Source organism: Symphalangus syndactylus, chromosome 18 (assembly GCF_028878055.3).
Source record: "Symphalangus syndactylus isolate Jambi chromosome 18, NHGRI_mSymSyn1-v2.1_pri, whole genome shotgun sequence".
Classification (NCBI taxonomy): domain Eukaryota; kingdom Metazoa; phylum Chordata; class Mammalia; order Primates; family Hylobatidae; genus Symphalangus; species Symphalangus syndactylus.
Window position 1 is genome coordinate 70,373,226 of NC_072440.2, and position 26,625 is coordinate 70,399,850.

Below are 26,625 nucleotides of genomic sequence, written 5' to 3' on the forward strand. Positions count from 1 at the left end.
AGTGTTAAGTGAAAATGCTATATAAACTGCGTGATGTTTGCAGATAGTTGCAGTTTTCCTGCCCAGCCCACCGCCACTGGGCTGTACGAAGGCAGATATCTTGTCCAGCCCACTGACCCTGGACTCTTTCTGTACATAAGGCAGCTCTCCTGTCCAGCCTGCTGCCGCTGGACTCTCTCCCCCGTATGTAATCCCCTGATAAAACCCCAAGTTGGCCAGGCACAGTGGCTCACGCCTATAATCTCAGCACTTTGGGAGGCCGAGGCGGGCAGATCACGAGGTTGGGAGCTCAAGACCAGCCTGGCCAACATGGTGAAACCCCGTCTCTACTAAAAATACAAAAATTACAGGCATGCACCACCATGCCTGTAATCCCAGCTACTCGGGAGGCTGAGGCAGAATGGCTTGAACCTGAGAGGTGGGGGTCACAGTGAGCCGAGAATGCGCCATTGCACTCCAGCCTGGGTGACAGAGCAAGACTCTGTTTCAAAATAAATAAATAAATAAATAAATAAATAAAAATAAAAATAAACCACGTCTGGTTCTGGTTTGCTGTCTCTGGGTCTCTTCTTCAGCCTCTTGGAGCTGATGACTTTCCTAATGAGGTTCATAGGGGTTTGATACAACAACCTCCTCTGAAATGTACTTCCTGTTGATTCCAGAAAGAGCTCAATGCATTCTACATAAACATTTTTGAAGCAATGGCCTGGGCCCAGCTGTGTGCATCTATTTCTTTTTAACTTGCATTTGGGTTTCCACTCTTTCTCGTATAGTCCTTGCACTTACTCCCTGCTCTGGAGATATGAACAAGGGAGGAGCAGCAGTTTTCACAGGACTGTGGAGAGGGGCAGCAAGGATGTTTTGGGGCTGAGGGGTAGTGTGAGGGCAGCAGATGGGGAAGGAAGAGAGTCCAGGTGTCTGGGAGTTTGGATATCAAGATTCAGCTCAGGTTTCCTATCTGAATCTGAATTCCTTGAGATTCAGATTCTGCATCACACTCCCCAGCTGGCTCAGAGTCCCTCCTCTTTAGAGTCCCTCCTCTTGCTCTGTTAGGCTCCCTCACTTCCTTACATCACAGCACCTAGCAGACTCTATTGGAATTTTCCATTACTCACCAATTAGGCCTCGCTAGAGACTTTCCTGAGAGCAGGAACCATGGCTTACTCAGCTCTGGGACTCTAGAAACCCCTAGAGAGACCCACTGGCAGACCCTCTGCTTGCCCTTTCCTGGTCATTACCAACTGATTCCGGCCAGAGCTTCATTCTCTAATGGTCCATCAAAGGCTCAAGAACTAGAGCAAAGTTTCACAGAATTTCTCTCATGCTCCTTTCTCTAAACCAGCACACTGCACACTCTGGTCTCCTAAGAGTTTGTGCTACTGGTAAAGTGACAAAAAGATGCTCCCTTGGGCCTTTCCCTTCTCTTTTTAATTTAAGACTCAGCCAGGTAAGGCTGAGTCATCAAGCATAAGGACTAAAGAGATAAAAATGAAGGTCTGTGAAACACAAAAGACTGAGGAAAGTCAAGTGTATTTCTATGGAGCACTCAAGGGGCATGGCTGAGAATGGGGCAAAGAATAATGGCCTCAATTTTCTCAATAATGTAACTGAACCTAGGAGAGGTTAAGTGATTTACTCAAGTCCCTCAGTTGGTAAGAAGCAGAACTGTCATCAGAATTTCCAAGATTGCTTGGCTCCCAAAGGATATACACTTTTGCCTCTTCAGTGAAAACACCTCTCCCCTTAGAAGTTCTCTTAACCAACCTCTGCTTAGCACAAAGTTTTCCATGGACACCTAGGGCAGACTCGATGCCCAAGGCTGATAAGCCTCTCGCTAGCAGGATGTCAGAGGATGTCTGTTCTTACAAATGTGCTCTATGTGCACCAAGAGTGAGCTGAGATTATTACCGAAGGTGTTTTTATACCTTGTGTTTCTAATGCAATTGGAAATCTAATTAAATATTATTTGAGTTTATGGTATGTAACTGCAAAGAATTGCTGTTTTCCTGAAAGGCAAACTAAACGCTTTGCAACAGCTCAATGAAAAGAAGTCCCTAAACAAATTTGCTTTTGCATTAGGTGTGGGTGAGACTAAACAGGGGGGAAAATAGAACTAACCCAGGACTGTCCTCTAATTGTTTTGGAAGAGTCCTTAAGTTCTTGTTTCACTTTGAATGAAAGGACACCGATAACCATAGAAGATACATGAGGGTGGTTTATGCAAGATAATACAGCACTCAATTAGCAGACCAAAAAACCTGGCCTGTGGATGAAAAGAAAGCAAATCAAGGTTAAAATATTTTTATGACTCTTGCTTTAACTGACATTTTCAATCATCTGACCCAGCATGGGGCCCCCGCATTTCCCACAGGTGGGCTGCTCAGGTTGACTTTCCTTTGGAGTAGCAGAGTGTGAGCTGAGGGAGACCGGGAGAGGCAGGGTCCCCCTGTCTACAGCAGTATCTGCACACATTCCAAGACCCAGAACGGGTGCCTGAAACCACGCAATAGTGCTGTATAAGTCTGTTTTCACGCTGCTGATAAAGACATACCCAAGACTGGGTAATTTATAAAGAAAAAGAGGGTTTAATGGAGAACTTGCAGTTCCATGTGGCTGGGGAGGCCTCACAATCACGGTGGAAGGTGAAAGGCATGGCTTACATTGGCAACAGGCAAGAGAAAGAATGAGACCCAAGCAAAAAAGGAAACCCCCTTATAAAACCAGCAGATCTTGTGAGACTTATTCATTACCACGAGAACAGTATGGGGAAAATCACCCCCGTGATTCAATTATCTCCCACGGGGTTCCTCCCACAACACATGGGGATTATGGGAGCTACAATTCAAGATGAGATTTGGGTGGTGATACAGCCAAACCCTATGATGTACCTAACCCCATACCATGTTTTTTCCTATACATGCATACTTATGATTAGTTTAATTCATAATTACGCACAGTGAAAGATTAATAACAATAACTTATAATAAAACTGAATAATTATAATACGTCAGCACCACTGCTTTTGCACTTTGGGGCCATGACGAAGTAAAATTAGGGCGACTTGAACACAAGTCGCTCATGCCCAGAGAGTCAATCTGATAACTGAGATGGCTACTAAGTGATTCACGGGCCAGTAGTGTAGACAGCATGGAGATGCTGGATGAAGGGATGATTCACCTCCCGGGTGGGACTGAGTGGGATGGTGAGACCCTCTGGGTCCTCTCGGTGCCTGGACATTTCCGTGGAGCCCTCAGGGATGACCCAAGAACGCTGTGTGTCCCACCAGGCCAATCTGCGTCTCAGAGTCCTGGTCAAAGTGCATATTTGCTTTTTTTTTTTTTTTTTTTGAGATGGAGTCTTGCTCTGTCGCCCAGTCTGGAGTGTAGTGGCACCATCTCGGCTCACCGCAGGCTCCGCCCCCCGGGTTCACGCCGTTCTCCTGCCTCAGCCTCCAGAGTAGCTGGGACTACAGGTGCCCGCCACCACAGCCGGCTAATTTTTCTTTGTATTTTTAGTACAGATGGGGTTTCACCATCTTAGCCAGGATGGTCTCGATCTCTTGACCTCATGATCCGCCCACCTCGGCCTCCCAAAGTGCTGGTATTACAGGTGTGAGCCACCGCGTCCGGCCTATTTTCATTCTTTTTCTCCACTTCCTCCCATCTTTTGTTTTTTCAATCCTGTTCTGCGTTTGTGCAGGGCCTCCTGTTTGCTGTTTTTTATGTTCTTCCCTTGGGAGTACAACAACCTCTCCTTACTCACGGTTTTGCTTTTCTCCACTTCAGTGACCAGCGGTCAACCGCTGTCTGAAAATATTAAATGGAAGATTCCAGAAATAATTCATATTTTAAATTGCATGCCACTTTACGTAAGTCATTTAAGTTAAATAATACAGTATTCGTCCTTTTGTGTTTGACTTAGGTCACTTAGCATAATGTCCTCAAAGTTCATCCATGTTATAGTGTATGTCAGTTTTGTTTTGTTTTTGAGACAGGGTCTCACTCTGTTGCCCAGGTTGGAGTGCAGTGGCACAATCACAGCTCACTGCATCCTCTGCCTCCTGGGTTCATGCAAACATCCCACCGCAGCCACCCAAGTAGCTGGGACTACAGGCACATGCCACCATGCCGGCTAATTTTTGTATTTTTTGTAGAGACGGGGGTCTTACTATGTTGCCCAGGCTGGTCTTAAACTCCTGGGCTCAAGCAATCCACCTACCTCAGCCTCCCAGAGTGCTGAGATTACTGGCATGAACCACCGTGCCTGGCCTTCAGAATTTTATTCCTTTTCAAGGTCTGCCAAAGTTTTTAGTTGTACTTATTTTTAAGTTTTTATTTTTGATATAAAAAGACTTGAGAGTTTAGAAGTCTCCTGTGCCCTGCCTGGTCAAGAAATGTCATTTATCAGGAGGACACAGGCCTTCCAAAGCACTACTTCTATCTGTTGTAATTCGCTCACTGATGGCTGAACTTGACTTTCTTTAGAAAGTCATCCACTTCTCCATTCCATTCGTGACCTATTACATCCAAGACCCAAACTGTAAGGTATATTCCACTTCAATTTTTCAATATAATGCCGAAGTGTTTTCCAATTTGGTGTATCCATACACACTCCTATGGGTGACGTAAGAGACTGCTGGTCAACTGAGACTTGATAGTATCACTCTTCCAATTTGGTGGCTATAAAATTATTTGTGCTCTTAATTTTCACTTCCCTGATGAACAGCGAGGCTATATATCTTTTCATGTGTTTATTGGCCATTTGCCTGGCAACCAAGTGAAAGAACTGTTCACATGTTTTACAGATTTATCATTCATTATTAAGAGTTGTTTATATATTTTGCTTAGTGTTCTTTTGTCAGTTACATGTGTTGAAGTATCTTTTGCTTTTCTCTCTCTCTTTTTTTTTTTTTTTTTGAGATGGAGTCTCGCTCTGTTGCCTAGGCTGGAGTGTAGTGGCACAGTCTCGGCTCACTGCAACCTCTCCACCTCCCGGCCTCAAGAAATTCTCCTGCCTTAACCTCCTGAGTAGCTGGGACTACAGGCGTGCGCCACCACGCCTGGCTAATTTTTGTATTTTTAGTAGAGATGGGGTTTCACATGTTGGCCAGGCTGGTATCGAACTCCTGAGCTCAAGTGAGGCGCCTGCCTTGGCCTCCCAATGTGCTGGGATTACAGGCGTGAGCCACTGCACCTGGCCTGCTTTTCTCTTTTTAATGCCTGTTTGATGGAGTTATTGATATCAATGTGATTGAATTTACAGATTCATTCATTTATGATATGCGTTTTTGATGTCTTGTTGAATACATACTTCTCCACTCTGAAGTCTTAAGGCTAGTTTCCCTTTTCATTTAAAAAATAGAAGTTTAATTTGGCCCGTCACTTTCTAAGTTTCTAATCCATCTGGAATTAATTTTATGCATGGTATGAGACACGGATCCACTTAAATTTTTTCCATATGGATAATCAGGTGTCTCAGCACTGTTTACGGAAAACTTAATCATTTCTTCAATGATCAGGTATGTCACCTCTTCATATACCAAAATACTTTCATAAATGTGTGCGTGCTCTTGCAGGCTCTCCTCTTTCCAACTAATTGCACGGCCCTGAGCAAATGCTCAGCAATAGTTTACTGTAGGTTTTCACTAGTTACTATTTATGAGAGTTTTTATCATGAATGAGCATGTAATTTTGTCAAATAACTTTCCTTCATCTGTTCATATGATTATTTGATATTTCTCCTTTAATCTATTACATGCTGAAGGACACTTGTGGGTTTTTCAATGCTAAATCACTCTTGTCTTTCCTGGAATAAACCCAACTTGGCCATGATATATTATCTATTTTATACATGGCTAGATTTGGGTTTGCTAAATATTTTGCTTAAGATTTTTGCATCTATATTCATGAGTGAGACTGGCTTGCAATCTTCCTATCTTTGTGACGTGACTTTGCTCCTCTTTTGTCTTCCGCCATGATTGTGAGGCCTCCCCAGCCCTGTGGACCTGTGAGTCAATTATACCTCTTTCCTTTATAAATTACCTAGTCTCGAGTATGTCTTTATTAACAGCATGAGAACAGACTAATACACTTTTATTTGTCTGATTTTGGTGTTGATAATATCCTGGCTTTGCTGAATGGGTTAAAAAGCGTTCCTCTTTTCATATTCTCTAGAAAAGTTTATTTAAAATTGCAAATGTCCTTGGATTAAAAAAATTAGTAGAACTTTTTCTACTTACTGTCTCGGGGTACTGTTTTAAGAAGGTTTAATGGCTAGAAGATAATCTAAACTTTATTTTTTTTCTTAAATCGGTTTTGGTAACATATTTCTAGGAATTTGTCCATTTAACAAAAATTCTCAAATTTGTTGACATAATGTTGTTCACAGTATTCTATTTTTTTTTCAATTCTGCTAATTGATTGAAAGCTCCACCAACTGAGACTGTTTGCTTTAATCTTTGCTGTATATCTAGAACTCAGAAGTCACTTGCTCAAAAACATTGAGAGAATGAATAAGTGGACTTGGAATTATGTGCCCCTATTCATTTCTTGGTGAGTTCATTTTCTTTTTTCTTGATGAATCTCGCCATAGTTTTGTCTATTTTATTGGTCCCTTTCAAACTTTTGACTTTATTGATCAATTTGTTGACCAACTTCAATTTTATTTTATTTGAATTTAATGTTCTGTTTTGTTGTGTTTTGTTTTTAGAGACAGGGTCTTATTCTGTTACCCAGGCTGTAGCACGGTGGTGCAATCATAGTTTACTGCGGTCTGGAACTCCTGGGCTCAAGTAATCCTGCCTCAGCCTCCCTAGGAGCTGGGAATTGAGTAGCTTCCACCACCGCCCCACCCCCAACCCCCCATTTATTTATTTTTTGGTAGAGATGGGGGTCTTGTTATGTTGCTGAGGCTGGTCTCAAACTCCTGAACTCAAGGGATCCTCCCAACTCAGCCTCCCAAGTTGCTGGGATTACAGGCATGAGCTACCAGGCCCGGCCGACTCTAATATTGTTTATATTAATATATCATCTTGAGTTGCAAAATTGGCTTATTAATTTTCAACTGTTCTTTTTTTTTTTGAGACGGAGTCTCGCTCTGTCACCCAGGCTGGAGTGCAGTGGCGCAATCTCGGCTCACTGCAAGCTCCGCCTCCCGGGTTCACGCCATTCTCCTGCCTCAGCCTCTCCGAGTAGCTGGGACTACAGGCGCCCGCCACCACGCCCGGCTAATTTTTTTGTATTTTTAGTAGAGACGGGGTTTCACCGTGGTCTCGATCTCCTGACCTCGTGATCCGCCCGCCTCGGCCTCCCAAAGTGCTGGGATTACAAGCGTGAGCCACCGCGCCCGGCCCAACTGTTCTTTTTAATATAAACATTTAAGGATATACATTTCCTTATATGTTATTTTATCCCACTAATTTTGACATATTATTTTTATTTTCATTTAGACTCTAAGTAGTTTTCAGTTTAAATTATGATTTCTGTTCAGAACCATGAGTAATGTAAAAGTATGTTTTCAACTGTAATCAAATAGATTTTTAAAAATCTTATTGTTACTGCCTTCTTATTTAATTTTGCTTTCTTCAGAGAACAACTATAGTATAATATTATTCTTTGAAATGTATTGATGTCTAGTACTTGGTTTCTTTTTAATAAATGTTCCATATGAGCCTAAGAAGGATGTATACTCTCAGATCATTAGGTACAAAGTTCCTTATTTGCCCAGTAAGTCAAGCATGTTAACTGTGTAGTTTAAATCTTCTATAGTCTTAGTAATTTTTGTCTTTTGATATTTCATCATTTGAAAAAAAATATGGGCTGGGTGCGGTGGCTCATGCCTGTAATCCCAGCACATTGGGAGGCCGAGGTGGGAGGCCGATCACCTGAGGTCAAGAGTTCGAGACCAGCCTGGCCAACATGGCCAAACCCCGTCTCTACCAAAAATGCAAAACTAGCCAGGCGTGGTGGTGGGCACCTGTAGTCCTAGCTACTTGGGAGGCTGAGGCAGGAGAATCATTTGAACACGGAAGGTTGCAGTGAGCTGAGATCATGCCACTGCACCACAGCCTGGGCAACAGAGCAAGACTCTTTCTCAAAAAAAAAAAAAAAAAGGAAAAAAGAAAAAAACATGTTAAATATTCTACGATGAAAATGGACTTATGAATTTCTCCCTGGAGTTCTAATGAGCTCTGTGTGTGTGTATGTGTGCGTGTGTGTGTATATGTATTTGGATGATATATATACAGGTGTAACTTGGAGATATTGTGGGTTCGGTTTTGACTACTGCAATAACGTGAATACCGCATGAAGTGAGTCACATTTTTTGGTTTTCCAATGCATATAAAAATTATGTTTAAACTACACTGTAGTCTGTTAAGTGTACAACAGCATTATGTCTAAAAAAATACGTGCTTTAATAGAGAAATACTTTATTTCTAAAAAATGTTAATGATCACCTGGCCTTCAGTGAGTCACAATCCTTTTGCTGCTGGAGGGTCCTGTCTTGGTGTTAATAGCTGCTGACTGATCAGGGTGGTGGTTGTGAAAGGTTGGGGTGGTTGTGGCAATTTCTTAAAATAAGGTAACAGTGAAGTTTCCCACATGGATTGACTCTTCCTTTCACGAAAAGTTTCTCTGTACAAGTGATGCAGTTTGATAATTTTTACCTACAATAGAACTTCTTTCAAAATTGGAGCCAATCTTCTCAAATCCTGCCACTGCTTTATCAACTAAGTTTATGTAGTATTTTAAATCAGAAATAATAACAATGAACATTACCAAAATGTCACAGGAAGAGACATGAGTCCAAAATCCTGACATTCTCTGATAGGATTTATGGAATTTTCTCTGCTCTCAAGAGATTGATAAGAAATAGAATGGGATTCTCTAAAATGAAGGCGTGCCAGGTTTTCAGACACTCCGGACAATTACAAGGCTTTCCTCATGCATGTTTTTGGATCAACAGCCACAACACAGATCATTTGAACTCTCCAACCTTCTTTTTTCTTGTCTTTTTTTTTCTCCAAATTAAGAGTTTGTGATTATACAGATAACACGTAGAGCCTTCTTAGTTCTCTATCTCTACTTTTTTTACTGCCTACTTTAAATCTGTTGACTTTTTTTTCTTTTCTTTTTTTTTTTTGTGAGGCAGAGTCTTGCTCTGTCGCCCAGACTGGAGTGCAGTGGCACGATCTGGGCTCACTGCAACCTCTGCCTCCAGGGTTCAAGGAATTCGCCTGCCTCAGCCTCCTTAGTAGCTGGGATTACAGGTGCACATCACCACACCTGGCTAATTTTTATATTTTTAGTAGAGATGGGGTTTCACCATGTTGGCCAAGCTGGTCTCAAATTCCTGAACTCAAGTGATCCACCTGCCTTGGCCTTCCAAAGTGCTAGGATTACAGGCGTGAGCCACTGCGCCTGGCCTAAATCAGTTGACTTTTCTGCTGGCGTTGAGATAAAATTCAGTGCTTATGGCATTCTAGCCAAGATTTAAAAAAAAAAAAGGTCTAACAGCTCCAAAGTAACCAACAACCTAGACATCTTTTGCAAATGTAAATTTGGGTTTGCCTGGCTACCAATTGCTTAGGGTGCTAGAGCAGTTAACTAAGGGGATTGATAGCCTAAAATAATAAAAATTAGATAAATCATTATGAAGGTTAGGCTCTCAGGTCAAAATCTTGAGGTCAGAGCAGTAATATAAGGTATCTCTTTCCCCCATAAAAACTGTTGTGTCTGCCACACAGGGGCAGTTAAAAAAAAGAATAGCTGGAAAACGAAACTCTTATTAAGATGCTACCCCATAACCATTGACTAGCAAAGGGGATCAGCGAACAAAGATAAATGTGTTACCAATTCAAGGCCACTGGAGATTTTGTTTTTCTTATACAATGCAGTCAGTCCCAGCTAAAATGTAAACTCATTTGAAGCTGAAGAAAGGAAACAAAAAAAGGTAAAAGAGGTTTTTTAAAAAACCAAACTGCTTTATCCAAAACTTTCATCCATAGCTTTCACTAGATTAGCAATTAAGTTAAGCCACGTAAAAAGGTCCCAATTTTGAGACAAATATAATTGAATCCAATCGTTGTTTATAAATGGGTGAGTTTGTGTTACTATCTCACGGCTAAAATTCTAAAATAAAAGCAGTAAGATCTTTGTGTATGTGTGTCTATGTGTTTAGGTGTGGTTACCAACATGTACATGTATTATGTTATATAATATGTTATGTTGTATTTACAAAGTAAAATCTGGAATAGTTGTTATAATAATACATATTATATTATAGAACATTATTGAATTATAAATATTAACATCAAATCATTAAATACATCAATAATTGACCACTGTTAAATTATTAAATTGACATCAATATTAATAAATTAATATTAATATTCAACAATTATTGAATATTAATGGTATAACATAATAGTATTCATATAACATGAATAATACATATAACATTTATTATTTTATATATGTTATGTCTACATAGTAAAATCTAAGAAATGTAAAATAAATGTATGATGAAATATAATCTTCATAGTATATTCATATAACAACATGAATAATACATATTATATAATAACATGTTATATGAATAATACATGTTATATAACATGTATTATGTTACATATGTTATGCTGTATCTACATAGTAAAATGTGGAATAGTTGGCCAAAAAAAAAATCTCCTAAGAAATTTTATTTTGATTGGCTTAGATGAATTATCACACATATAAAATATATAGTAATTAACCCAAATGCCTTTTAGTTCCTGTGACTTAAATAAAACTTTGATAAATAAGATGGTTTTTAAATCATTGGTAAAATAAAAATAGAAACATCTTCGAAACTGGCAGCATATATTTTTGGCTGGGTTTTGTATTTGTTTCTGCTACATGTTTTAAAGTCATGAAACTATGAACTCAACTTGAAAATAGAATAATCTTTGTGTAACTCTTTGATAAGTAGGACTAATTTAATATTATTGGTTTAATAAAAACAGTTGTAGCTTCTGAGTTGTAGGCAAAATACTTATTATGTATTTTACTTTCAGGTTCTTACTTAAGCAAACAGCTGATATTCACAAAATATAAAAATGGTTAATAGGAAAATAACTTGATTTGCTTTGTGTAATATTTCAGTTTTCATAAGTAATCTAGGTGAATTGTTAAAAATCAGTAAATTAGGTAAATGTAAATGGAGTAAATGTTTGCCGGGCGCGGTGGCTCACGCCTATAATCCCAGCACTTTGGGAGGCCGAGGTTGGCAGATCATGAGGTCAGGAGATCAAGACCATCCTGGCTAACACTGTGAAACCTCGTCTCTACTAAAAATACAAAAAATTAGCCGGGCATGGTGGTGGGCGCCTGTAGTTCTAGCTACTCGGGAGGCTGGGGCAGGAGAATGGCATGAACCTGGGAGGCGGGGCTTGCAGTGAGCAGAGATTGCACCACTGCAATCCAGCCTGGGCGACAGAGCGAGACTCCATCTCAAAAAAAAAAGAAAAAAAAAGTTTATAAAATAAACATTTGGAATAAATGGAATGTGGAATAAATGTTTATAAAATAACTTTTCATGTACTTTAAAATCATAAGGTTATGCTATGTTACATTAAATAAAAAACACTCATCAAATGTCTGGGTCATTTCCGTAAAAATAAGAACAAATTGCTGAACATAAATATAAGTTGTTTTTGGCTTCTTAAATATATTTGAGTCTATTAAAATATGTTTCTAAAAGTTATAAAATAGTTCTTATTATAAAATGTTGGTATGTGACAGAGAATTCAAAATTTTTGGCTTTAGGTTTTCACTAGAAATTAAGGTTACTAAGAATAAAATCCTAATTAATTTATATATAATTCTGTATACAAAGTGTATTAATCCATTTTCATGCTGCTGATAAAGACATATCCAAGACTGGGTAATTTATAAATAAAAAGAGGTTTAAGGGACTGACAGTTCCACGTGGCTGAGAAGGCCTCATAATCAAGGTGGAAGGCAAAAGACAAGTCTTACATGGCAGCAGGAAAGAGAGTGAGAGCCAAGCAACAGGTGAAACCTCTTATAAAACCATTAGATCTCGTAAGACCTATTCACTACCATGAGAAATTTGTGGGGGAAACTGCTCCCACGATTCAGTTATTTCCCAACAGGTCCCTCCCACAACGTGTGTTAATTACGGGAGCTACAATTCAAGATGAGATTTGGGTGGAGACACAGCCAAATCATATTACAAAGTATACCAAAATAAGATGTGTTTTGATGAATGAAATTACAAGGCATAAAAAATACGTTTCTTACCGAGAACATAGAATAATATCGTCCAGTTCAGAGGTTACTTAAAGGTTGCCTCAAAAAGTATATTTAGAATGGAAACAGAAACAAGACAGACAGGAACCAGTAAGTAGGAGAGTAACATGAAGAAAGTTATGGATATAAGGATGCATTTTTGGTAAGGACGGTTAAAAAGAAAAGAGCATTTCCTATGAGAAAGAATCTTATGTGGTAAATTTTTGTCTTAAAAGTAAAATGACTGGTTATTTAATAAAGAGAAAGTAAAGGACAAAGCAGAGAGTTTAAACATGTTGTAAAAGGCCTGAGTAAGTCACGATAAAGTTTATGAAGGATAAATTTATAAAAGAAATTGTGGGTGTGATCAAGTTGCCTGTAATTAGAAGGGAATTATTTATAAGCCTTCCTAAAGATGGAGCTTTGCTATTAAAAATACACTAAAACAAAACTAAAAATTTCATCCCCTATGTTGGAATAACAAGGTTTTCTTGAAGTACTGATTTGCTCTTAGTAAAACCATAAGAGATTATAATTTTTAATTCTGAAATCTGTTTAACTGCCATCTTCTGAACTGCAGTTTCTATTTCTGCAAAATTTCTTCCTGAGATCCATTTAATTTCCCTAGTTTCGGGTTAGAAATGCTGCCTTCTTCATTTAGAATGGTAATTTCACTTCTTGAGGCAGAGGTTTCCTCTGGAAGCTTTTCAGATTCATGTCTCAGAAGTTCAACTTTTGCTATATCTTGCAGCATGTGATTTTCAGGTCATACATCATTGCCTTCTGCTCTTCCTCTTTCTACCCTTGAGAAGGCCTGGGATAACTCTCTCCTTTAAGTTTTCCATTCCTTTTTCCATTCCTACCTGTAACTGTTTTTTCTCCCCCAGTTCTAACTCTGCTATTATGGCTTCTCCATTAAATGTTTATCTTGGGCTGGGTGCAGTGGCTTATGCCTGTAATCCTAGCGCTTTGGGAGGCTGAGGCGGGCAGATCATGAGGTCAGGGGATCGAGACCATCCTGGCTAACATGGTGAAACCTTGTCTCTACTAAAAATACAACAAATTAGCCAGGTGTGGTGGTGCGCATCTGTAGTTCCAGCTATCTCGGGAGGCTGAGGCAGGAGAATCACTTGAACCTGGGAGGTGGAGGTTGCAGTGAGTCGAGATCACGCCATTGCACTCCAGCCTGGGGACAGCGTGAGACTCCGTCTCAAAAAAAAAAAAAAAAAAAAAAAGTTTATCTTGAAGGCCTACAAAGGCAATGTTGTCCACCAGTATACCTTGATTTTCTAGTCTTGGCTTTTCTTGACATGTCTGAATTATCCCATGTAACCAAGAAACTTCCCGTGCTATTACTAAGGGCCATGTATTCCCCTGCTCAAGGTGCTAGTTTTCTTGTTTACATTCCTGTATAATATGGTATACACTCATAACCTTGGACTTATTCTTTCTATGTCAGATTAAATTCAAGTACCCTTTTCATCAGGTCGACTACCTGGTTATCTATTACACATTGGCTTCTCATAAGGAGAAGCAATCAACCTGCCAAAGTTGTTTTTTACCTTTTTAGTAACTGGCCTAAGAAACAAACATTTTACGTGTTATCAATATAATTTCCTGTGTTATCTTTATTCAGTATTTGATTACTTAGGAAAATGGAGTTTTGAAAGCAAAGAGGATACAAACAAATGGAAGAACATTCCATGCTCATGGGTTGGAAGAATCAATATTGTGAAAATGGCCATACTGCCCAAGGTAATTTATAGACTCAATGCCATCCCCATCAAGCTACCAATAACTTTCTTCACAGAATTGGAAAAAACTACTTTAAAGTTCATATGGAACCAAAAAAGAGCCCGCATCGCCAAGTCAATCCTAAGCCAAAAGAACAAAGCTGGAGGCATCACGCTACCTGACTTCAAACTATACTACAAGGCTACAGTAACCAAAACAGCATGGTACTGGTACCACAACAGAGACATAGATCAATGGAACAGAACAGAGCCCTCAGAAATGATGCTGCATATCTACAACTATCTGATCTTTGACAAACCTGACAAAAACAAGAAATGGGGAAAGGATTTCCTATTTAATAAACGGTGCTGGGAAAACTGGCTAGCCATATGTAGAAAGCTGAAACTGGATCCCTTCCTTACACCTTATACAAAAATTAATTCAAGATGGATTAAAGACTTAAATGTTAGACCTAAAACCATTAAAATCCTACAAGAAAACCTAGGCAATACCATTCAGGACATAGGCGTGGGCAAGGACTTCATGTCTAAAACACCAAAAGCAATGGGAACAAAAGCCAAAATTGACAAATGGGATCTAATTAAACTAAAGAGCTTCTGCACAGCAAAAGAAACTACCATCAGAGTGAACAGGCAACCTACAGAATGGGAGAAAATTTTTGCAACCTACTCATCTGACAAAGGGCTAATATCCAGAATCTACAATGAACTCAAACAAATTTACAAGAAAAAAACAAACAACCCCATCAAAAAGTGGGCAAAGGACATGAACAGACACTTCTCAAAAGAAGACATTTATGCAGCCAAAAAACACATGAAGAAATGCTCATCATCACTGGCCATCAGAGAAATGCAAATCAAAACCACAGTGAGATACCATCTCACACCAGTTAGAATGGCCACCATTAAAAAATCAGGAAACAACAGGTGCTGGAGAGGATGTGGAGAAATAGGAACACTTTTACACTGTTGGTGGGACTGTAAACTAGTTCAACCATTGTGGAAGTCAGTGTGGCGATTCCTCAGGGATCTAGAACTAGAAATACCATTTGACCCAGCCATCCCATTACTGGGTATATACCCAAAGGACTATAAATCATGCTGCTATAAAGACACATGCACACGTATGTTTATTGCGGCACTATTCACAATAGCAAAGACTTGGAACCAACCCAAATGTCCAACAACGATAGACTGGATTAAGAAAATGTGGCACATATACACCATGGAATACTATGCAGCCATAAAAAATGATGAGTTCGTGTCCTTTGTAGGGACATGGATGAAATTGTAAACCATCATTCTCAGTAAACTATCGCAAGGACAAAAAACCAAACACCTCATGTTCTCACTCATAGGTGGGAATTGAACAATGAGAACTCATGGACACAGGAAGGGGTACATCACACTCCAGGGACTGTTGTGGGGTGGGGGGAGTGGGGAGGGACAGCATTAGGAGATATACCTAATGCTAAATGACGAGTTAATGGGTGCAGGAAATCAACATGGCACATGGATACATATGTAACAAACCTGCACATTGTGCACATGTACCCTAAAACCTAAAGTATAATTAAAAAAAAAAAAAAAAGAAAGAAAAAAAAACAAAAAAACAAACAAACAAAAAAAGAAAGCACTAAGATTCCACGTAAGTTTCTGTATCGTCTTTTGATAATCACTCTGGTTACATGAATGAATATTACTTCACAGTAACTTCTCATCAAGTGCTTTCAACCTTTTAAAATCTTTGGCAGGTTTCCCTGAATCAAAATTCGAACTTAAGTTTTATTTACTTGAAATTAACTTTTGGATTTTCCAGAGACTCTGGAGAGTCTCAAAGAATGTATCTCTTATCTTGTAGAAATATTAAATGATTAGTCTTATTTTGTGAACTGCATGCTAAACGCTGTCAAATAATAAGTGATACTAGATCTTCTTTGCATTACATTTATGGGTATGTACCCAAATTATATAAAATTCTTAAAAATCTAATATGACATTAGTTAAAATTCTAGACATTATGTTGTGTGGCACAAAAATAACTAAATTTCCATGTTAATTGCTTATTATAATAAACTCCCATCAGATTTTTAGCCATGGGTATTCTAAGTTTTTAATCCACAGCTATTGTTTTGAATTCTTCTTTAAAGGCATTTGCAAGCACATTTACGGAAGCGACTCTAACAAGTACTCTTAGATATAGGTTAATAATAACTTTAAGATCAATGCACTAAATGCAAATGTTTGAGAACTCCAATGAAGGCACATGAATGCATGAAACTACTAATCAAGCTCAAGCAGAACAAAAATAAATTGCGTGAGATTAAGTAACTGATAATGTTTTTGACTTTTATTTAAAACACTGTTAGTTCTTCACTTAAATGTTTTGTTTTATGGCACATGGATACATATGTAACAAACCTGCACATTGTGCACATGTACCCTAAAACCCTAAAGTATAATTAAAAAAAAAAAAAAATGTTTTGTTTTCCAGATTTAAGGAAATGTTCTTCCCTAAGCTATCTATAGTGCACAACAATTTGGTAAACTATATATTTGTGAACAAGGTAGAAGCATTTCCTTTTCCTTCCGATTTTCTCTCTCCAAAGTTTGGAGAGATTTTGTGAGTATTCTTATCTTTTATGGTAATATGGTTATTTGAACAAGTTCAATAACATTTGCTCTCTCTGCTTGCCACAGTGGTTCATGTCTGTAAGCCAGGTGGGCAGACCCCTTGAGGCCAGGAGTTTGAGACCAGCCTGGCATACATGGTGAAAGTCTGTCCCTCCTAAAAATACAAAAAAAAAAAAAAAAAAAAATTTTACTCTCTCTTTATAGCAGGATGCAATGGAAACAACTGGTTATATTATCAAGGCTTTGACTGAAATGTCATATCTGAGAATATGTATAAACTGCCTGACTTCTAGGGTTCTCAGCCTTAGAGTAGATGAATAAAAACTGTCAATTCCTGGCAGGTCCAGGAACATTAGGGCTGTAAGTATAACCTAAAGTCTGTCTTGCGTTATCTTATTAACCTCAAGAAATTTTTATTTATGTTTATTTTTTATTTATTTATTTTTTTGAGACATGGTTTCTCTCTGTCACCCAGGCTGGAGTGCAGTGGCACAATCACAGCTCACTGTAACCTCAAACTCCTGGGGTGAAGCAATTCTCCCACCTTAACCTCCCCAGTAGCTAGAACTACAGGCACTTGCCACCAGCTTAGCTTCAAAAGGTTTTTAAATCTGAGATTACTATATGGTCAAATCATTATTCTTGCAGGCAATATTTGATAAATACTAAATTTATTTTAGAAACAAATTTGTCTTACTCTATTTTTGGAAAAGTCAATATCACCGTAGGAAGAAAAAGTTATGTTTCTTTTCTTTTTTTTCTTCCAGAAATATTCTAATAAAAATTGGCCATTTCCAAGAAACACTCAGTGCATGCCCATCAATGAAAGAGAACCATAACAAAATAGAAAATTTCCCATATGGCTATGATTTAAAGAAAAAAATGCGGACACGAATTATATTTCTAAAGAAAGCCAGAATACACCTGCTATTAGATGATAGCTGTGTGTACTGTTTTTAAGTTCTTGTTATTTGCCTATAGAGCAATTTGCTATTTGTTATTTGCCTATAGAACTCTTCTAGATTTCTACAATCCTACTTCCTTCTATGCAGTTACCACAAATGGGAATTTCTCTGTTTTGGAAGCCCTATAGGCTGAAACTAGATGAATTTTTAGAAACAAGTCTCGTGCCTGATGTCTGGGCCACACAAAGTTCACCAAACTGTCCCATGCCATTACCAGAGACATTCAAACTGCAAACCAGGATGAGAGTTGATTGTTTTCATGCTGTAGGCAGCTTTTTTTCAAGATGTCAGAACAAGGCTCTATATCATAATGATATAATAAAGCCTATCTTTTTCACTTGGTAGGATAATGGTCATTTTGTTTATTCAATTGGTTGTCTTTAAAGCCTAGGTCTATTGCTCAAAGTCCTTATGCAAACTGTTCTTGTCACATCACTATTAATTTTACTTTGCATTTTCCTCTTTAATTTTTTATCTGTTACTTGTTCAAATTTTTTACAGATGTACAAATCCTAACGGTATAATGCTAACCCAGCACTTTGAGATGGTAACATATGCCTATGGAACAGACAAAATTGAACTTAATTACAGACACCAAGTAGACAGACTAGGAGCACCCCACTTAAACTTCCTTACTGCTCAAATGTGGTTAAAAAGGTTTTGACACTGACTCCTAGCTGCCATTCATTCTTTCCAATGTAAAACAAGACCAGCAACCTGGGAGAGGTCCACCCTGGCACTGAGAGACATGAAAACCTAACTAAAGGATGACTGAACAGTGACACTTTTGGAGAAACATCTTGATCAAAAGGGTGAAATATGAATGTTGCCAAAATAAAAATGGAGTCATCTGTGTTAACAAAATCCTGACAAATAGAACCAGGAAGGCCATGGAAAGAGGCTTTTCATCCATAAGTGTCTGGTAACAAGAATGATTACAAAAGACTCCGAGAAAACCACAATCTGGCACAAATGCCATCGTAACTTTACACACACAAAATAAAAACTTCTGAAGGCACGTCTGCCCAGCAACTGCCTGTCCAGTCTTGGACTGGTGTCAACTTTGTTACTGATCCTTTGGCCAAAGATAATTATCTCCAAACAATTATAAAATCCTCTTCATTTTTCCTTTAAAACCTTTATCTTCCTTTACCTCCCTGGGTGTGCACATAGTTTGCTATGGCATGTATATTTCCATTGCAATGCACTATTCCAGAATAAATATAATTTTCTTATAGAGAGGATCTCTTCGTTATTAAGGCTGACAATACTTTAGAAGTTTCTTTGCATGTCTGCAGAAAATTCTCTTTGTTATCTTATGCTTGAAAGATTATTCTTCTAGGTATACAACCTGTTATTGTTTCTTGGCATACTTAAGATATGCCTCACTTCCAATTTTCTCTATTATCTCCTTCTGATAGTCCAGTGAGACATATCCCAATTTCTTTGCTTCTTTCTCAGTTTTTCTATCTCTTTTCATTCTGTGTTGCATTTTGGGTAATTTCTTATACCTCTTCCAGTTCACTAATTCTCTCTTCAGCTGTGTTTAAGCTGCTGCTGAACATATCCACTTAATTTCAATATCTTTCACTTCTAAAAATACTATTTAATCGAAATAGGGCTATTCATTTTTTGAGAATCTACTATTCCTTCATCCTACTTTCAATATTCATTTTTTATTTCTACATGTAATAAAAATACTTATGCTTTATATCTGGTAAGTCCAATATTTGCAGTCTTTCAGATTTAACTCCAGTCTTCAGTTCTTGCACTTTCTCAGGGTAGCTTACTTCCTTGTGTGTTTTGTGATTCCTAACTGAGAACCTTGCTTTCCTTGTAACTTCCCCTAAAAAATTCTGAAGACTTGTTTTTAAGAATATTCTTCTAGATCAGATTTATGTTAGTTTCTGCCAAGTGCCTGGCAAATTTTTAATTTTTTTCTTTCCATTTTTGCTCCCACACATGTAATTTCAGCCCCCAAAATAATATGGGCATAGGCCTAAAATAAAATCTCAGAGGAAACATTTCTCCCTCATTCTACCTAAACCCAAGGATGAAACAGACAACAACCTCTACTGTCTTCTTCTACACTCCGAGTTTTATTAACTTTTTATCCACTGAGGATAATACTCTTTGTGGATCCTGACTTTATGTGAGGCCTTTATGTGAGGTCTTTCTTCCTGTGGGCCTAAGGTCCTGTGTATAGTATTTCAACAGAATAATTATATGTTTTGCCTGTTGGCCTATTGTCCCTCTGTATCCCATGATAGCATTTGCTTGTTTGAACAATAAATTATACAGTTACCTATTGAGAAAAACCACTGTTTTTCTATACTCTCACACAGAAGACTTCCAATGCCAGATATTGTGGGGTTATTTTCCTACAATGACCAGTTCTTCAACACTAGCTGGGTCCCTATAATTTAATACAACAGTGACACTACCTCCTTGACAAAAGCATCAGACTCCATGGGTTAGTGGCTTAGTCCCATGAGGCTGCCCACTTCAGATGCCAGTTGCAAGTCCTGGCCTCCTGTCCTCTGACACATTTGCTGTAAATCAAGGATTCCTATGATCCCCTCCTTGGGTTCCATAATTTACTAGAATGGCTCCTGAAACTCAAACACATTTACCAGCTTATTATCAAGGATGCAACTTGGGAACAGCCAGAGAGAAGAGGTACATAGGGCAAAATATGGGGGTGTGGGCTGAGGGGGTATGAAGCTTTCATGCCCTCTCTGGGCACACCATCCTCCAGCAACAATAGTGTTCACCAACCCAGAAATTTATCAAATCTTGTTATTCAAGAGCATTTAAAGAGCCTGATTTCTAGCACACCCTCCTGCCTTCTCAGAGGTCCATGGAACTTTCAGTGGGGAAGTTTTTTTTTTTTTTTTTTTTTTTTTTTTTTGAGTGTTGTAAAGTCTTTATTTTATGAAAGAAGTCACATAAGCAAAGCTTTATATTTGCTGAGTGATTTCTTTTCTTTCTTTTTTTTTTATTATACTTTAAGTTCTAGGGTACATGTGCACAACGTGCAGGTTTGTTACATATGCAACATGTGTCATGTTGGTGTGCTGCACCCATTAACTTGTCATTTACATTAGGTATATCTCCTAATGCTATCCCTCCCCCCTCCCCCTCCCCCATGACAGGCCCCGGTGTGTGATATTCCCCACCCTGTGTCCAAGTGTTCTCATTGTTCTGCTATAAAGACACATGCACGTGTATGTTTATTGCGGTATTATTCACAATAGCAAAGACTTGGAACCAACCCAAATGTCCATGAATGATCATATTCTCTCTCATAGGTGGGAATTGATCAGTGGGGAAGTTCTAACCCCCTCATCACTTGGTCTTTCCATCCTGAGGCTCTCTAGGGGCCCTATTCTAAGACGCCTCATTAGCATAAACTCAGGTGTAACCCAAAGGGGCTCATATACATAATAAAAGCTGCTCTTATGACTCAGGAAATTTCAAGGGTTTTAGGAGCTCTGTTCCAGGAACCAGGGACAAAGACTAAATAGATTTCTTATAATACCAGGTTCACCTTTAAACCAGGCTCCCTGCCACTAGGGATCATCCCTTCCAAGGGCAAAGGTGACATCCAGTTGCTCTTTGCTTATCTTTTTGGATTCACTCTGTCATTGTTTCTGGCCTTTGCTTTCTTTACTTGCTTTATGAACTGATCAATTATGCTTTCAAAGCATGTAAAACATTTTTTAATCCAGCATTTTTACATATTCTTTACACAGTTGGTTTAATTTCACCCCCCTCTCCAAACGTTTTAATCCACGATATTCTTGACAATATTCCTGTCTGTTTCTTCTCTTTTCCTTATTTCTAACAAGCACATGATATACAGAAGGAACTGAATAAATGCTGATTGAAGGAATGAATGTTGCAGGCATCTCTGTTTTAAATCCTTTCTAATATTTTGCAATAAATTTCAAGTGCAGTTAAAAAAAAGTTCTTTCTTTCTAATGCTATAATTTCACTCCTGGAAAGGCAAGCTACAACAATATTGGATGGAAGGGCTTCATGGACAAAGCTGTTAATTAACATATAATTTATATTTATGAAGATTTGAAAACAACTAAGGTCAAGGGAGTGGTTAAGTAATAGACTAACTATTGGATACGATGTTCATTAACACCATGTGGCTCACCCAGAAAATGCTTATGATATGAAACAAATGAAAAGCAGAAAACCACATTTAACATGCATTATGACTACAAATAGGACATAATACCCACATGGGGACGTGGATCAGAAGCCAAGTACAAAAGACTAATTTATTAGAAAAGCTAGCTTTGCAATCCTTTTTCCTTTTTAAAACTTGCAATGCATATAAACTTTATATGAAACAAACTCTTTAAGGACGCATGTATCTAATCCTCTGTGATACAACCTGAGAGGCAAAAGCCCTTGCTGTCAGACAGGCCTGTGTTGAAATCTTCGTTCTGTTGAATAGTTGTGGTCAATTCTTCACTCCTTCCACTGTAGGGAGGGAATTCTGACACACTCCTTAACTCACACTTCTTACTCAAAGTAATCATATGGGCTTAGTCATACGGTTACTTTGGCCAGTGAGGGATATTAGCAACAATGACTCAAGGTTTCCTCCTGTATATTAGGGCTTCCTCTGCCACCTCTGCCTCACCATGAGAAAACACCATACTAGCTTGCTGAGGGGACAGAGGACAGACCAGAGGACAGCCAAGTTGCCCCAGTCACCAGCTGTCCCATCTGAAGCTGACCACAGATACTCTGTTAAACCAGTAAAAAAATGAACCATCCAACCAGCCTACAAACTCATCAACTATATAAATGGTTGCTGATTTAGGGCACTATCAGAATAGCTTGTTATGCAGCATTATCTATAGCAGCAGATGACTAATACACCCTGTCTTCTTCCTCTTTCTATAGCCAGGTCCATTCACAGAGTTTGGTACCTAGAGAGAGGTGATGAAGGCTTTTTCTGTCATTGTCCCCCCTCTGTGAGGAAGAATGAGACATTTATGCTTGCATCTCCCCCACTCACCCACCCACACCTGTCACAGCACTTGTCCTTTTTTAAATACTTACTTCTTTGCACACTTCTCTCCTCCTCCAAGTCATACATGACTTGGAAGCAGGTTAATTATTCACATCCACATCTACAGCACCTGGCACAGAGTAGGCCCTCAATAAATATTTTTGCTTGAGTTGAACGAATAGATTTGGGGAGCTGGCATGAACCAAAAGAGCCAGCAGCAGATGGCAAGAATCATAACCACACAAGCTGGTTCTTACGCCAGGAGATTTTAGGCTTTCCAGAAAGCCCAAACAAGGGTGGAAAAAAACCAACACCCCACAAAGATGAAAAGGATACTCATTCTGCTCTCCTGTGCCCTTATCTCTCTCACCACATTGCACATAAATCTCCCAGCCATCCATGCTCCTGGGAGGTCCCCTCAGCCCACCTCACCCTACCTCCAGGGATGTGCCTGTGTTGACCCTACCTTTAGATCAGACACGTCTCTGTAGCACTGCTCGGAGCGGGTGTGGTCCGACAGCTGCACATTCCAGAAGCAGGGGAGCTGGTACACAAGGAAGGGGTTTTGTTTGATGACGGCATTGAAAATATCCTGGGGGATGAAAGCCAAAGACACAGTCAAGACAGTCGGATGGTCCAGCTGCCCATTTTGGCTCTCAAGGCACTGCATCCCCTGTGATAGGGCTTCTCTTGAACCTCCTGCTCTGAACACAGGCTGGCTCGCACTGTGGGGCATCTCTCTTGCCTGTTATCTCTAGGAACCAAGCAATAACGTTTGGATAGAGATGAGGGAATGCCCCAGGCTGACTGGAAGCTCCAAAGTCCTGCTGGTCTCATAAGGCCCTATCCAGTGAGCTCACGTGCAGACATGGGGTGTCTTCCCTACCCTCACCGGCATATGAAAAATGAAGTCTCCTTCCTCTCTGGCCTCCTAGGCAGGAGCCCTGTGTTATCCATCCTGAGCCTCCTGGAGAGGAAACTGCATGATGACAAGTAGCCCCAGTCCTTCAGGGACTGAGACAAATTACAGATCCTCCCTTTCAGCAGTGCTTCCTGGGGCCTGCGGTGGACTCAGTGATGGATGCTCCTTGGATTTCTGCAGGCCATGGTGCCCAGGATATGCACTCTCTGTTTCAAGATCCAACCCTGACTTGTCTAGGGAGGTTTTACCTTTTTTGAGCTCTTCTCCAAGCTCTTGCACCAGGCCATACTTATTAACTAGCTGCTGACAGGTGGCGCCGGGAGGTGAATTATGGGCCTTCGTGGCAGAAGATGGCTGAATAAACTATCCTCACTGGACACGGGCACACAATTGCTAGCTTTGGGGGACATGCTCAAGTCACTGTGACCCGACTTGAAATATGAGGCTGGTGGACGATTTTCCCCTCAGGTTTAAAACAGCCACCTGGGTATTACTTTTTTTCTTAAGCTCATTCATTATACTCTATCTCGTGTTTGAAAAAGGAAATCAGTTTCTGGCTGCTTGGGAAATACTGAATAATAATACTTTAAAAAATAGTAAAGTAATCATGCAGGGTTTCTTGTTTCCTCCGTGTTATGAAACTTTGCAGGCATTCGACGAACCAGGAAATTGCACTTTGAACAAAAACATGCAGAGTGAGCTGGCTCTTTGGATGAAGAGGAAACGGTGAAATGCAGAAAACTCAGAGAAATCATCTTCGTGCCTGAAGACAGCTACCAGTGCCACAGGAAGATGAAAATTTAAACGAGTGATCCTGGTAGACTCAAAGTCAAAGACTGGAGCCCTCTGCCTTTCCTAGGACGTCAAAATGAGGAATGGGTTTTTAAAAAATGAATATTTGTTGGCTGGGTGCAGAGACTTATGCCTGTAATCCCAGCACTTTGGGAGACTGAGGCGGGTGGATCATCTGAGGTCAGGAGTTCAAAACCAGCCTGGCCAACGTGAGAAACCCTGTCTCTACTAAAAGTATAAAAATTAGCCTGGTGTGGTGCCGCACGCCTGTAATCCCAGTTACTTGGGAGGCTGAGGCAGCAGAATTGCTTGAACCCAGGAGGCGGAGGTTGCCGTCAGCCGAGACTGTGTCACTGCATTCCAGCCTGGGTGACAGAGAGAGACTCCAACTCAAAAATAAAATAAAATAAAATAATAAAAATGAATAAAAATGAATATTTGCTGACAGTTTGGTAGAGTTCAAGGAGCTTCTGAGGCTGCCTGTATAGCAAGGTGGTTTCCTTGCAGTTTATCCTTTCTATTTAAGTGCATTTCCCTTGAGTAAAAGGGACACTAGTACAGCATCTAAGCAAAAGGCTTAGATTAAAGGTTAGACTCTATTTGCCAGGGAGGCCAGTGAAACCTTGCCTGGGAAATATGCTGTGGCATTCTGGGGTCCCAGAGAGCAGGCCCTGTGCATTCCACCTAGCGACGAAGAGGACACTGACATCTACTTATGAGTCTGCGCCAGTAGACTCTAAGCTCTATGAGGGCAAGTGCTGCAGCCTTCGTCTATCTCTGTCATCCTTTTTCTGAATTTGGCTCCTGGTATACACAGTACTCAGTGAAAGTCTGCTGAATGAACAAAGGGAAGGCACTAAGGAGTTGAGCTGTTGTCTTAGACTGGCAAGAATAAGGCAGCTGTATCAGAGCACACAGAATCACACAACACGTAGAAAACCATTCAGATCGATTTACTTTTAAGTTTCTTTGAGAAACAGCACCAGCGCACTCAGGAATAGCTGCACCTTTGAACCTGGCCACTCACCTGGTCAGCTAAGGACGTAGAGAGCATGCCCATGAGCTCCCTCTCTGCGGTCAGCCTCCACATCTGCTCCCACTTCATCTTCCGCAGCTTATCCAGAAGTAACAGGATCACCCCTGGGCAACAGCACAGGATAAAAGAGACAATTAAAAAATAAAAAAGTAAGATGGAGAGCTAGGCACGCCTACTCACAGCACAGCCACAGTCTCTCGGGGATGATTGTCTTATGCAGACAAGAGACCTACGCACTGCTGCAGGTGAGTCTTCTCTCTAAAAATTCTTCCAATGAGGCTCCACAGTATGGGGCACCTATTTTGGTGATGAATATACCTGGGTTCAAGCCTAGGACCTGCCAGTTACTCGATAGGAGATGTGAAACCATCTCTCTGAGACCTCCTCATTGTATGGAGACTGGTCATACAGGCCTCAAAGGACTGTTGTGAGGAGTAAGTGAGGAGGGCAGGGAGAGCCTAGCATTGTCTGGAGATGGACAGCGGTGGTGGTCACACAACAATGTGAATGGACTTCATGCCACTCAACCGCACGTTTAAACATGGTTAACACGGTATATTTATGTTATGTATATTTCGCCACAATAATGACAAAAAAAAAGATTCTAGCTCTGCACTGGATACGGAGCACATTCCTTATAGACATTAGATTCTCTCCTGTGTTTTTCCCCAGAGATATGACCACCTACTAGGTTGAGCTGATAGGTGGAATTTGTACAATGTATACCATTTATCCGTACACACAAAAGGCAGCTCCTCTGTGACTTTATTCTGGGTATGGCTTTGCCAATTTGCTTGATGATTACTGACAAGCCATATGGGCCTGTCTCAGTCTTCCTGATTTCAAGAGGGTCTTTTTGGCCCATCTACGCTGGGTCTTTAAGGTGAGCTCCAGAAGCCTGTGAGCTCATAAGAAACTAATAATAAGAGGTGGTTCCTCTTCCTTGATATCTTTTCTTGGTTACTTTCTGTGGGAGGGACCTGGGTGAATGGAGGGTTGTTTAGGGAGGGAAATTCCCATTGTCTATATCTTTTTGTATTTTTTAAAATGCTAAAACAACAGTGGGGTGCGGTGGTGGTTCATGCCTGTAAACCCAGCACTTTGGGAGGGGAGGTGGGTGGATCACCTGAGGTCAGATTAGCCTGGCCAACATGGTGAAACCCCGTCTCTACTAAAAATGCAAAATTAGCTGGG

The 26,625-nt window shown here is 39.9% G+C and overlaps 1 protein-coding gene across 6 annotated transcripts in view; it reads right to left on the reverse strand.

Moving 5' to 3' along the window:
• The window catches only part of LARGE1 (LARGE xylosyl- and glucuronyltransferase 1), a 641,552-nt gene that overhangs the window by 90,106 nt on the left and 524,821 nt on the right, over positions 1-26,625 (reverse strand). For all 6 annotated transcript variants that reach the window (XM_055254495.2, XM_055254491.2, XM_055254492.2 and 3 more), the window contains 2 exons: positions 25,423-25,535; positions 23,148-23,273 (listed from right to left, as the gene is read on the reverse strand). In XM_055254495.2, coding sequence (XP_055110470.2) covers positions 23,148-23,273; positions 25,423-25,535 — 239 coding nt within the window. The remainder of the gene's footprint in view (positions 1-23,147; positions 23,274-25,422; positions 25,536-26,625) is intronic.